The sequence below is a fragment of the Dicentrarchus labrax genome, unplaced genomic scaffold, assembly GCF_905237075.1.
Source record: "Dicentrarchus labrax unplaced genomic scaffold, dlabrax2021, whole genome shotgun sequence".
In the NCBI taxonomy this organism is placed as follows: domain Eukaryota; kingdom Metazoa; phylum Chordata; class Actinopteri; family Moronidae; genus Dicentrarchus; species Dicentrarchus labrax.
In genome coordinates, this window is record NW_026136719.1 from 33,791,569 (window position 1) to 33,805,353 (window position 13,785).

At 40.3% G+C, this 13,785-nt stretch overlaps 1 protein-coding gene across 1 annotated transcript; it reads right to left on the bottom strand.

Annotated features, from left to right (window-relative positions):
• Window positions 1-1,689: 1,689 nt before the first annotated feature.
• On the bottom strand, window positions 1,690-11,850 carry zgc:158785 (uncharacterized protein LOC791214 homolog). The gene is made up of 5 exons (XM_051378997.1): window positions 11,773-11,850; window positions 6,739-6,947; window positions 5,078-5,288; window positions 2,942-3,148; window positions 1,690-1,848 (listed from the first exon to the last, which is right to left on the bottom strand). Exons 2-5 carry the CDS (start codon window positions 6,921-6,923, stop codon window positions 1,690-1,692), a joined length of 762 nt encoding a protein of 253 aa, XP_051234957.1. The 5' UTR covers window positions 6,924-6,947; window positions 11,773-11,850.
• Between the last annotated feature and the right edge of the window lie 1,935 nt (window positions 11,851-13,785).

Below are 13,785 nucleotides of genomic sequence, written 5' to 3' on the forward strand. Positions count from 1 at the left end.
TCCCATTCACCTCTGTTATATTTGAATCTCAGAGACGGATATGTTACAACCTACCGATTCTCTGTTAAGCTCAGCTGATGAGGAGATATGATTGTCATCAATTGGTCATCTTGATCTTATTCCATGAGGCGTGAAAATACCTTGATTAGTCCAGAACGCTTCATTGTCTTTTCCTGGAAATGATGATGTTGATTGTCTCTGTGAAAAATGATTGAACATGTCCTCAGTTGAGCAGGCCTTGTTCAGAGCCTCTGTCAACGTTCTCCTTTCCTGTACTGAGATATGCTACGTGCTAGGCTAATCTATGTTGAAAAGACAACCACATATTGAATGTTGTTTGAATGATGGTTAAAAGATAAAAGGGACGTATATATTGTCACATCTTAGGTTAACTAATGTTTGCAAAACGCTAGCTAAACTAGCTAGCTAATCTACATCTTTTTAGCTGGGTAGTTACATCTGATAGCTAATGTTAGTGTGCTGCCTCAGTGTTAGCAGATGGAACATGGTCCAAATGAAAACCTGTACAAGTTAAACACATATATTTACCAACAATGGTTTCTGTCATTTTAGGTAGTTCTTATGACCCTGATGTATGTTGTGTTTCTGATAAGTTTGGTTTTAATTAGTGAAAGATATAAAAAGGGGGTTTAACATCATGACTGACAGCCGAGCCAACCCCGATCACTACTAAGGTGTCAGCAGGTATCCGGGACATTTTGGCATCATTTTTGTACAGTAGGAGGAAGTGGAAATACAACATCCATCTTTTGTACACCGATCAGCCATAACATTTTGACTGACAGGTGAACACTCATGATCTGGTTATCATGGCTCCTGTCAGTGGGTGGGATATATCAGGCAGCAAGTGAACAATTTGTCCTCAAAGTTGATGTTAGAAGCAGGAAAAATGGGCAGCGTGAGGATTTGAGTGACTTTGACAAGGGCCACATTGTGATGGCTAGACGACTGGGTCAGAGCATCTCCAAACCTGCAGCTCTTGTGGGGTGTTCCCGGTCTGCAGAGGTCAGTACCTATCAAAAGTGGTTCAAGGAAGGAAAAAACAGTAAACCAGAGACAGGGTCATGGGGGGCCAAGGCTCACTGATGCACGTGGGGAGTGAAGGCTGGCCCGTGTGGTCCGATCCAACAGACGAGCTACTGGAGCTCAAACTGCAGAAACAGTTAATGCTGGTTCTGATAGAAAGGTGTCAGAACACACAGTGCAGAGCAGTTTGTTGGTATGGGGCTGCAGAATATTCTGACCACCAGGGGGCCCAGGTGCCCATAATATTATGGCTGATTGGTGTATGTCGATGATATTAATTAGCTGGTTAGCTAGCGATTTACTAACATTAGCTAACTTAAAATGTGACTATATATGTGTTGCTTTTATCTCTTAACCATCTTCTAAATCAATGTTAGTCTTTTCAACATAGATTAGCCGAGCACATAGCATATCTGAGTAGCACAGGAAAGGAGAGAAGTTCCAAAAGGGGTGGGACTTAGGAAGGGCCATTGTTCCTGGCACTCAGTTTCCATGTGTGGTAGAAAAGAGGTTGCAGAGACTGATGTAACAGTCCTCCAGCTCTCGGAGGAGTCTTCCAACACTGGTTTCTGCTCTGCTGTTATGTCAGGATTGGGTCATCCTTCCTTATATCTGAGGTATGTTCAGTATTACAACTGCAGTCTACACCATAGTCTCTTTGTTTGTGGCTTTGCCAAGGGTATTTATGGACAGGGTCTGTTGGTTATGTGTAGTGTGAGAAGGCAAGGGAATCTGCAGTCGCACTCTCTGGTCGGTCTTCTTCCACGTCTTGTACAGATGCATGTGGTAGCGCACAGATACCTGAGAAACAAATAAACACTATATTTCAGTACAACTGGTAAAGAACTGTCATTCTCAAAGTTACAGTTTTAATCTTTGTTGGGATTTTGGATTTAAAGCTGCAGTAGGTAACTTCTAACTGGTTCCTCTGGCTCCTCCCAGTGCTCCTAATGACATTTGCAAGAATCAACCATGGCTGAATGAAAACAACCAATCAGAGCCGAGACAGGTAGTTGATCGTTGACTCTCATTCCCAGGTTGGCACATACTGACATTTTGGGTCCCTAACTCTAACCCCTAACACTGACTCAACAATCAAATGCCATTTTTATAAAAGTTATCTACTAAGCTTTAAAGCTAACTAACCAAATTTTTTGAAGGATTAACTTTAAAAAGTCGCAGAGTTAGTTAAAGCTTCTAGTCAATACTTACAAGGAACTTTCATTTTGATTTTGGTGGCCCCTGTGGACAAAAGCGGTACTGTTGGTGGCCCCTGTGGACAAAAGCGGTACTGTTTCTGCCCAGGAGAATCTGACCCAGTGGCAGGCATTAATAATAACTGTACAGAAATAGCTTCTCTCTGATGGTCTTGTTTGTTCATGTAGGTCATATAGAGGCTACAATATTAAACACACAGTTCCATAACCAGTTAAAAACTCTTTGCAGCAAGGCTGTCAAAACTATTGATACTTCAATACTTTTTCGAGACCACTTGTTAGAAACAATACCATTCAGTACTACACCTTTAAAAAACAGATCTACATCAGATTTTCAACCTAAAGCTGCAGATGAAATTGTGGAGAAGACAATCAAAATCTTTTTTCTGTACCAGCACTGCGTGAAGGCCACTTTTTCCATATTTGTTGTGATATTTAAAAAGGTATCAGGTATCGTTTATACATGTATTGCTTAGAAGTTTAAAATTCTAGTATCGTGACAACCTTACCAATACTTTCATGTTAACAACCAAATCCAACTCTGCAATTCCCCTCAGCTGTACAGTGCACTATAGTTCACACCTTTCAGCTCATTGCTTGGGCTTTACACTTGGCTGGATTGCATTTAATGTTAGGGAAAGTTAGATAAGCACAACATGTCTGAATAAGCAGCATACCATGGTCCAGAAGACATATATGGTAAAGAGGGCCAGTGTGAGGACCAGGAGCCCCAGGGCCTCCATGCCGTTGGTGTAGTATAGGTCCATGGCTCCTTGAACACACAGCCATCCAGACAGGCTGGCCAGTGGTGTGATGAACAGGAAACATACCACATCACCACACAGTGTCCTCCTCTGGTGCTGCATGGATGGAGAACACAACCACTGGAGGGAGGGAAGGAGAAGGAGGGTGAAGGCTGGTTAAGAGCACACCAGTTAAAATCAAGATTATGGTGGTCGGCAAGGTATCGGCGTCAGAAATGTGGACATCTACAGATAGAACACCTGGGGTGGAGAATGAGGCATTTGGCCAGAAGGTGGTACTAAATGCTTGGATCCTTTGAACTGTTGCATGCAGTTTGTGTTAGTGGTGGCAGTAAGTAGTATTAAAAACCTTCAAATATCTAGTGAACAAATACTATAAATCTTTTAGGAACTTGAATGTACAGTAAGTGCATGTACTATAAATAGGTGATACCCAGCAGGTCATATGGTTGGAAAAACTAAATATAGATACATAACAATACTTAACGGTTGTGTAACACTGTCACATGTAAAAGAAAAACTTAAACTTAAAAATAACTTCTTTAATAACCAGGATTTTAGAAATACTGAGGTCAAGAGATCAATAATTACAGTAATACAACAAGTACAGTCCATTTAACAATGTTCTACAAGAGACTGGCAGTGTTAGTTTGTTTTTTGTATGATGCCCTGCTTCAGTAGATCTTCTCAGTGGGAGCACATCAGACTGTGGTTGTACTGGGAAGCTTTAACACCATTAGCACCATGAAGCACCATTATCTTAGTTAGTGATGCTTTTTAAATAAAAATAGAAGCGCTGTTATTTAACTGCAGTTAAGGCTTGCATTGAAAATAGGAATATTGAAAAATATAAAGGGCTTAAATACTGCACTGTGCCACCAGTGTCTGATTTATTAACACTTCCTGAGTATTATTTTGAAGTTGCCAGCCGCTGCCAGCATTTTAGATCATATTCACTTATCTTTCAAGAATAATATGCAATATGAATATGTAAAAAGTGATGCAGTTGCCTCCCTGCCACAGATAATGACAAAGATCGTCAGTGAAGCACAAGCTCATGTTTCTCATTAAATTATTATTATTATTATTATTATTGTGCATCTATCAAAACAATATAAGTTCAATGCAACTTCAATGCCGTCTCTAATACGGTAAATCAGACACTTATGGTGCAGGGCAAAATATTTAAAAGCAGGTAACTTTGACAACCACTGCTCTTGAAGGTTGGCAGAAGTTAGTTCACTGGACTGTTTTAATAAAGCCGAGGTCCCAGTCAAACAGGTGCAACAAAGCTAACAGGACACATTGAAGATGTCTAATCAGCCAGAATAAGTGAAATCACCTGGGTGAGTGTACCATGCTTGCTATTTATATAGAGAAGACTAGCACCTCCCTATGTACTACATCACTAATGTAAAGCATTGACTGTGTTTATGCGCATGTGTGTGCATGTGTCCGGCATTGCCTGACAGCAGGCTTATGCTGCTTACTGTGTAGCTTAACCTGGCGGAGCACATGGTACTTAATCAGCAGATTACTGGCTGTGACCACACAGGAGGAGCAGGAAGACGAGGAGGCCACTAATACACTCCCCTGTGCTGTCCTCTACAGAACAGCAAGGGAGGGAAACACCATCTAATCTGGCTCTCAGGCTAAGTGGCTTTAGGGGTACAAGTGATCTGGCTAACGGCATCATGGTCACCAACGTGAAGGCAGCAACTCGCCAGTTCAATTAAGTTTTGTTTGTATAGTGCCAAATCATAACAGAAATGATCTCAGAACACTTTCCATATAGAGAAGGCCTATTCCGTATTATTACTGTATTATTTACAGAGACCCGACAATTTCATGGTAGTAAAAACTGATCTTCAAAATGTGGTTGTTTTTTCAACATAGATTAGCCTAGCACATAGCATATCTAAGAACAGGAAAGAAGAAAGTTGATCGAGGTTCCAAAAGGACCAGGACGTAGGAAGGGTCAATTGAATGCTGAGAAGCAGTGTGTTGAAAAGCTACATTGTCACAGACAAGTGTAATGCAAGGGCCTACCTCAGTTAGAGGTTTTGGCAGGCGCTCCAGTGCAAACTGGTGGTGGCAGAGTTCACAGTGGCTGCTGTTAGAGGCAGTGAGCCAGTGCTCCAGGCAGGCCCGGTGCACCATGGCCAAGCTACCGCAACACTTGCAGGGGGACAGCAGCTCCCCTGAGTCCCTGTCTTCGTGGCAGATCCTACAGAACAGCTCCTCGCTGCACAGACTGGCACTAAGAGACAAGAGTCATGTCAGAGGATAGTGGAGTGTGAATGCCGTCAACATTTTCTATACTAGTGTTTTGATGGTAGTTTTATGAGAAGGCTTCAAATACATTTTCATGTCACTGACCCCAAACAGAAACACTCAAGGCCTCCAATTTAAGAACAGTGGTTCCCAACCTTTTTCCTTAAAGGTTACACACACACATCCATCCATCCATGCATACATATTTATACATATTATATAAATAATGTCATAAGGAGAGTTAGGAATAAGAAAAGACAAAATTTCAATGAATTGCAGAATCAAATTATCAAATTACAGTGAGATATTGACCAAATAAAAAATGAATTCTTACCAATTGACCAATAGTTTAGTTTAAGTGTCATTCACTTTTTTATCCTCTCAGACCATTTACAGTAAACAGTGATAGTAATAACAACAAAACCAACATGGTCCTAGATCCCTTTAACAACGGATACACAAATTTCAATCTGTTCAAGTCACAAATAACTAGTCCTCTATCCAGCAGATTTCATTTCTTTGAGGGGGTTCCAGACGTTCCAAGAATATTTCAATTTCACTATTATTTCATTGACTAGAACTTAGCTCAATAACAGAATGTATAAAAATGACTATTGTTACTGTTCATAGATTTCACACTCTTCACTGTTAACTTATCACATAGTGCTAAATACAGGGGTGATGTGTATCAATTTGGGGGACCCTGATAGCAAAAAGTTTGAGAACCACCTCTATGCAATACATTCAATACATCTAGTTTACATCCAGGAATGGAGGATGGCTGTTTTTTTTTATATATAACTGAACCATTAGTATCTGAGAAATATAAGACTCAATCTAAACCTTCTGAATAGTTAGACAGGACCACAGTAAGTGAATATGTGTTTCTGTGCTGTACGACGGTGGCCCATAGGTGTCAAACAAACCAAAAGCCACAACATGAATTCAGAAAGGCGCAAAACAGATGTAATAGCTGGAAGCGAGTCAGTGGTAACGGTGGTTCCCAACCTTCTTTGATTAATGTTTCTTATTCTGTTTATTATTATTCTTTTTTATATTGTTTATTTATATTATTATTATTCTGTGTTATATGATTAGAAAACATGGAATTGAAGTCCATAATAATATTAATCTTATAAATAAATAGTAAATAATATAAAACATAATCATAATAATTACAAGAATAATAATCAACATTAATATTCAGGAAAGACAATTAGCGGACATTGTATTAAGGCCAGTAAGGGATCTAAATTATAGATAGGGGGGTGCTGACCCAAACAAGGTTGAGCAACTATCTGTATTTAACTTATGTTAAACCTTCAGAAGATGGAACCATACATACTTTCCCAGAGGTATTGTGTATAGAGTTGCAGTAAATCTCTACAGAACATAGGTATGAGTGCTGTTTCCTCCCTGCTGAGCCTTTACGTTACCTGTCAGTGTTTGCTGAACATTCCTCAGTGGGCATGTCTGTGTGATGGTGCATTACTTCCTGGTTGCAGCAGTTGAGTTCCTTCTCCAGCCCGTGTTCAGGCATTAACTTGACGTCCCCCACAGGGCTGGACACCCATGGGCCCAGGGGTTCCTCTGCTGTCATGTCTGCTATATCAGGGGCCATTCACTCATGTCAGGAACCTCACATCTGTGTAGTAGACACAAAGACAGACAGGCACAAACCTGTTCAATTCGATAGACACAATGTTATCATACATTCATCATGAATAACGCATGATGAATATATGAATGTCTATGGCAAAAGCAGCGCTATTTTACAAATTTACTAAATGTGGGAAAATTATTATATATATTATATTTTGAGCAAAATTGTCAACTTAGCAGTTCATGATCCAAACTGCTCCAAACACAGAGTTTTCATACAGGGACTAACGGTGTAAACAAGAACTATATCTATAAGTTATTCATATTTTATGATGCTGTTAAAGGGTTGTTTCCATCAATAATGTTTGACAGTTTAGACCTGTTTTCCTCCCTTATTTTCAAATGTGTTCAACAAAGATTAAAAAATATAAATGTTGTTATTCATCTACAGAATAGGCCAAACCCCTTGGTGTTACATATGACTATACATGTATCTAGAGCCACATCATAACAGAAGTTATCTCAGGACACTTTTTTTTTTCAGAGAACAGAGAACCAACAATTCCCACCGTAAGCAAGCACTTTGCGACAGCGGCAAGGAAAAATTTCCTTTTAAGACTGCCTTGGCCGGTTGATGGTGAAATCTGTGGTAAACACAGTGCCTAAATTGGACCAAAAAAAATGTGTCAGTTCCCTAATCAAGCACAACCCTAACCCTAAACGCAACACAACCCATGTTTTATCCATTTTAACAACATTGTCAGCACTGTTTCAACACACTGTTACAGAGACTTAGTTATGTAGCCATTTTTTACCCATATGTATGCCACTAAAACCCACTTGTACTGTGTTTCTGATTGGGCTTGACCCTGACATTAACCATCTCACTCCTCATGTCTACACCTCACCAACCAAGTGGAGTGTGTGCCTAGACTTACCAAGATGGTAAATTAACAGCATGAACTTATATAGCGCCTTTCTAGTCTTCCAACCACTCAAAAAACTTTACACTACATATCACATTCACACACTGCCATGCAAGGTTCCAGACTTCCCATCAGACACAAACTCATTCACACACCAATGTGGAGCAGTTTGGGGTGCAGCATCTTGCCCAAGGATAATTCGACATGCAGAGGGAGCCGGGGATCGAACCATCAACCTTCTGATTAGTGAACGACTGACACTCTACCTCCTGATCCACAGCCACCCCACGGTTATATGGTATGCAATAAGATGTAAGGGTACTTGTGAGATAAATCAGAAGCACCAGTACTACATTTCAGGCACCGAGTAAATATAATAACAGATTGCTAAGCAGCATCGCACTCTGTGGGCACTGCAACAAACTGCAACTGCCACTCAAGTCCTTGGAAGAGGAGTTCAAGGTAACGAGAGCCAGGGAAGTGTTGCAATATAGAGACTCAAGCGATCCAGTGGTGGCAAATGCTGGAATTACTGGTCGACAAGCAGAGGCAAGATTACATCACAACAGGCTGGTTGGAGTGGTAACAAGAGGCAGGGCTGGACTAGGTTCCTTCTCACCTCCCCACATTGACACCACCAAAGGGAAGGAAAGGCGCCGCCTAGTCCAGGAGGAGGTGAGAGCAGTGGTCGAGGAGGAGAGAACCTGCAGGACAGTGGGAATGAGGCAACAGGGTGCCTGGATGCGATGGGAGAAGAAAAAACATCTGCAGGCATCCTGGCCACTGCGAGGGACTGGCAGCTGTTGGTGGAGCAACAGCTTAAGTTCCCCAACCACATTGTGACCACCACCTTAAGACCAGATGTCGTTCTCTTGTCTAACAGTCCCTTGGGAAGACCGCCTGGAAGAGGCCTTTGAAAGGAAGCACGCCAAGTACGAGGGACTGGCCGTCGACAAGCCGGATGGAGAGCAAGGTGTCTCCCAATAGAGGTCGGATGCAGGGGCTTTACAGCCCGATCCCTGTTCAGAGCCTTCAGTCTGTTAGGCATCGATGGAGTGAGGAGGAGAAAAGCCATCCACAATACCACTGAAGCGGCAGAGAAAGCCTCAAGATGGCCAAGGCTCAAGAGAGGAGATCCATGGGGGCAGAGTAGCTAGATTCGCCAACTGGACACAAGCTGGGGTCTGATCAGCCCCAGCTGGGTCACCTGGATGAGGGTGTATGATGTTGAAAGACCCGAAACACCCGATGATTCCAGGAACATCACTGAAGATGTGTCCAGTAGCATCAGTAGATGTATTTGCACAGCTTCTTTAATACAGTTTATAGAGTTAAATGTGCAAAAGATCAAAATGAAGAAGAGTGTTCGACCAAAACATCAATTTGTCATTTCTGCTATGTTTAAATCTACATGGTATTAGATTTCTAAACATTTCATTCGGAATAGTTCTCTGTGTGGATGTATTATCCTGACCATGGACACCATGTATTATGTTTACCATGTGCAGCATAAAAGTTTCCTAAAAGGTCACAACAAAAAACATACCATAATGATGTAAATAAAACATCCACCTACCCCTAATGCACAGCAGCAGAAAGTAGCAGTGAGACGTGTCCTACCCAGAGCTGTGCATCTTTGAGAGCATGTTCAGTATGTCTACGTCATTGCTGTCCTTGTCTTGATAATAACCCTTGATACAGTACATTGTCTGGCTAAGATAACAGCTAACAGATGCAAGCCTCAGCTTTGTGGAGAGTGAGCATCTCTGATGAGATGTGATTGCTCCTGTTAAAGCAGGAGGTATGGTGAGTTCAGGGCCAGCTGGCTGCTGTCCCTCGTCTCTTGGAGAGGTGTGGAGTGGAGCTTGTAGCTTCTTTATCTGACAGGTTGTAGAGGCACAAAACTATGTGCCAACATTCTACTGCAAAAAGTGAAAATAAATGCACATAATAAAGCCAGGTATTTGAGGGGGTGAGAGGGAATACATACCCAAAGTATATGCATAGTACACGACAAACTAAATTAGGATTCAAATTAAGATTTTAAAAATTGGGGGGAAATATGCTTATTATCTTTCTTTCTGAGAGTGAGATGAGGAGATTGGTATCAATTCTAATGTCTGTTTTAAACTGGAGTCCAGACATAGTTTCCCTGCTTAGCATGATGACTGGAGGAACAGAATCTGGATCTGTCCCAGGTGAAGAAATTCACCTACCTACATCTCTAAACTCTCTAATTAACACATTGTATCCTGTTTGTTAAATCTGGCCACAAAGAGAAATTTAGAACTGACAGTTTAGGGTTCTAGGGGGAGTTACATGCTGAAGTATGCATTCACAAACAACAGTTTCAGAGCGTGTAAGAGAATCTATGTTGGTTGCAAAACTTTACTTTTACTTTAAATTTCTACTATTGGACCCCTAATGTTACACACTGCACTTTTAAAGAGAAGAAAATGATATTTTGTGGAACTCTTTCAACATTTTATTAGGGTTAGGGTTAGGGTATTCAGATTAGATTACATCTGTCATGTAATCTAATTGTTATATGTATTCATTAACTAAATTTCAGAGTAATTGCACCCAACACTAGTGGTACCACACCAAAGTTGTTGTGCTAAGAAATAGTTACACATTGAAACTCCATCTGAGACTTGAGAGGTTGTTAGTTTTATATCTATTCAAATCAGGAAATATTTGATTAGAACTAACCAGAACCGGTGCCAGTTGAAGTGCTGCACCATCATTATTCATATTAACAATGTTTTAAATGACAATGTATAATGTGAAAGGTTTCAAATGTAGTGTTGAATGCACAGAGAATTATCACCACCCCAGCAGTCCCCCTCAACTGTATGAAGCCTTTTAACTCATTTTGACCTGCAACAACTTTTCCCAGTTTTATTCAGTCTAACTGCTCTTGTCAACATCAGTGAAATCTCTAATAAAACAACTCTGCTACTAGAAGCAAACCACAGACAGAGAAGCAAACTGATAAATTATTCTGGTTTTAAGGCCCATAACTTCACTATTGTATCCCACTCTTATAACATCATGAAAACACCAGCAGCAAACAGCAGACAGACACCTTCAGAGACTAGCTGGTGAACATAGTAGAGCATTTATCAAGCAAAAGAGACGGACTGCTGATCATTTTCGATCAATTAGTTGTTTGGTCTTTAAAATGTTAGAAAATTGTGAAAAAAGTATTTGACTGTTTCCCAACTCCCAAGGTGACATCCTCTAATGTCCTGTTTGTCCACAACCCAAAGATATTTAGTTTACTGTCATAGAGGACTAAAAAAGCAGAACACATTTAAGAAGCTGAAATCAGAGAATTTGGAAAAAAAATCTGAAGAAGTGACTCAAAATTATGAAATAAAAATGGTTGGCAATTAATTTAGTAGTTGACAGCTAACCAATTTTTCAACTAATTGCTGCAGCTCTATTACGTTTATTTTCTTAAAACAAGTAAAACAATTTGTCAGCGCAGTAAAACAATGTTCAACCTATTTCCAATAAAAATAAACTTGGTATAGGTTAAATACTAGTGAGGGCAACCTGTATTATCCTCTAAGATACCAACAATCATTTCTGGAAAATATAATTGCATTGGCAGATTTTATCTTACCTGTGTCTAATGTAACAGACTCAACAGTGAGGTGTCGCCCACTCATAACAGTCGCACTAGAGTTTACATTACAAACTACATTATTGTTAAAAACAAGACAGGGCTGTTGCAACATACTGCTTACCTTGCTTGAAATAATATGCATGATATCAAACTGTTCATCACAAACACACAAGCAGTGACACATGCAACATAACACTAAACTGTTGCAGAGCCACATACAATCACATACAATAGAGCTAATGACAGCCTATAGACTTCAAAAAACACCTTGTATAAAGTAACAAGTCAATTCCTAACAGTGGTCTTACCATCAGTTTGATATCCACAAACACTGTGTGATGGTGTGTGTTCCCATACAGTGTAAAAACAGCCCCTGTGCTCCTGTATTTACCAGAGAGAGTGTGTGTGTGGAAGCCTCTCCTCTTAAAGCCTGCCAGCAGATTAGCGTGGCTGACGGGCGGCGGTGAGAAGAGTGAAGGATTAGACAGAGGGGAAAGTAAAGGCCAGGCCAGACAAATGGAAATCACATCAGAGTGAGTTACACCGAGCAGGAGCACCACCTCACCACATCCCCCCTTAATCCCGTTAGGGGGCTACCAGGCGGGCAACAGAGCGAGCCTTTCAGTGGCCTCCCAGCTTCTATGGTAATGTTGGCTGGTGAAGTCTGAAGGCGCCACCACAGATGAGGAAGGACATGAGACTGTGTTGTTCATCTAGGCAAGACCGAGATCACACATCATGATGCCAGTTAGGAAAAAAAAGTTTGGAGTGTTTTTATTACTTAAAATAGACTAAATAAACATAATCTAAAGAAATTTTATAAAAACAAAATAATTTTGGGGGGTTTGTTGCCTGTAGGCAACATTGTATCGTAATGGTGCTAGAGTGTTTTTTTTTTTTTTTTCAATTTGAACATCATTTATTTCATAAACATGTTTAAAAGATTCAATAGTGTCAACAGGTTACAATAGATGCCATTTTAAATTGAAAAATATTATAAAAGGAACTATCTTAAAGGGTTACTTGTCCTAACGTTGCCTGTAGGCAACATTGTACCATTGTGGAACAACCCACTGAAATGAATGAAGAGTCTAAGCGTAATTCTTCAAACTTTAAATGAACTACTTATCAAAACAAAGATCATAACCATTTGCAAAACAAGAAACTGGTGTCAGATTCCAGTGTTTGATCATCGCTCCTTCATTTCAATGCATGATTCCTATCAGTCCCCTGTGTCTTTCCTGACATGCGTTGCCATCATTTGTGGTGTTGCTGCTCAGTGCTTATTGAACTCCATGAAGCAGTTTTTTTCAGGAGTGAAGCACAGCTAGGTGACACATTTTGATATCGTAAATGGGCCGGTACTTGTATAGCGCCTTTCTAGTCTTCTGACCACTCAAAGCACTTTTACACTACGTGCCACATTCACCCTTTCACACACATTCACACAGTGATGGCAAAGCCCAGAAACAATGTGTTCATACACATGGAGCAATTTGGGGTTCAGTATCTTGCTCATGGATACTTCGACACATGGACACATGGCAGGAGCCAGGGAACGAACCAACAACCTTCCGATTAGTGGACAACCCGCTCTTCCTCTGAGCCACAGCCGCTCCAGTCACTTTTTAGTGTGAATATATTTTTTTCCAGATGGAAAAGTTCCAGGAAATGATGAAGATTTGACAGGCCAAAAATGGGTGTGTTGCCTGAGGGCAACACCGTACCATATGAGGAAGGACATGAGACTGTGTTGTTCATCTAGGCAAGACTGGGAATCTTAATCTTATGGCAAGTATGGACAAACAGAGAGACAAACAATATAAAAACATACATTTACAATTGATTTTAATGTCCTTTTGCTGCCTACAGTGCATTTTCTTTTGTTTTATGTGCCTTCATTGCAAATCCATTAGATAATATTGGAATTTCAGTCATAAGAAAACTTCAACATCCATTAAAGTTAGCTTCAAAGTGGCTTCCCTGTTAATACTGTATATTTTTACAATTGCTAATGTTTCTAACGTTAATACTGTTTCATTTTAAAGTTTCTAATAATGTTGGAAAACATATTATTTTTCCCATAATGTACATAGCTGCATTTCATCATTTGTTTTGGGTGAACATCATACAAGTCGGGGAGGGAACCCTTAACACTTTAAACTTTAGATCATTGTTGTACAATGGCCAAAATGGAGCCTGTGGTATGGAAAAATTAGATTTTCAAGTCAAAAGGCTCAAGTCCAAATCAAGTCACAAGTCATTGGTGTTCAAGTTCAAGTTGAGTTGCAAGCCTTTTTCTTATAGTCTCTAAAAGTAGA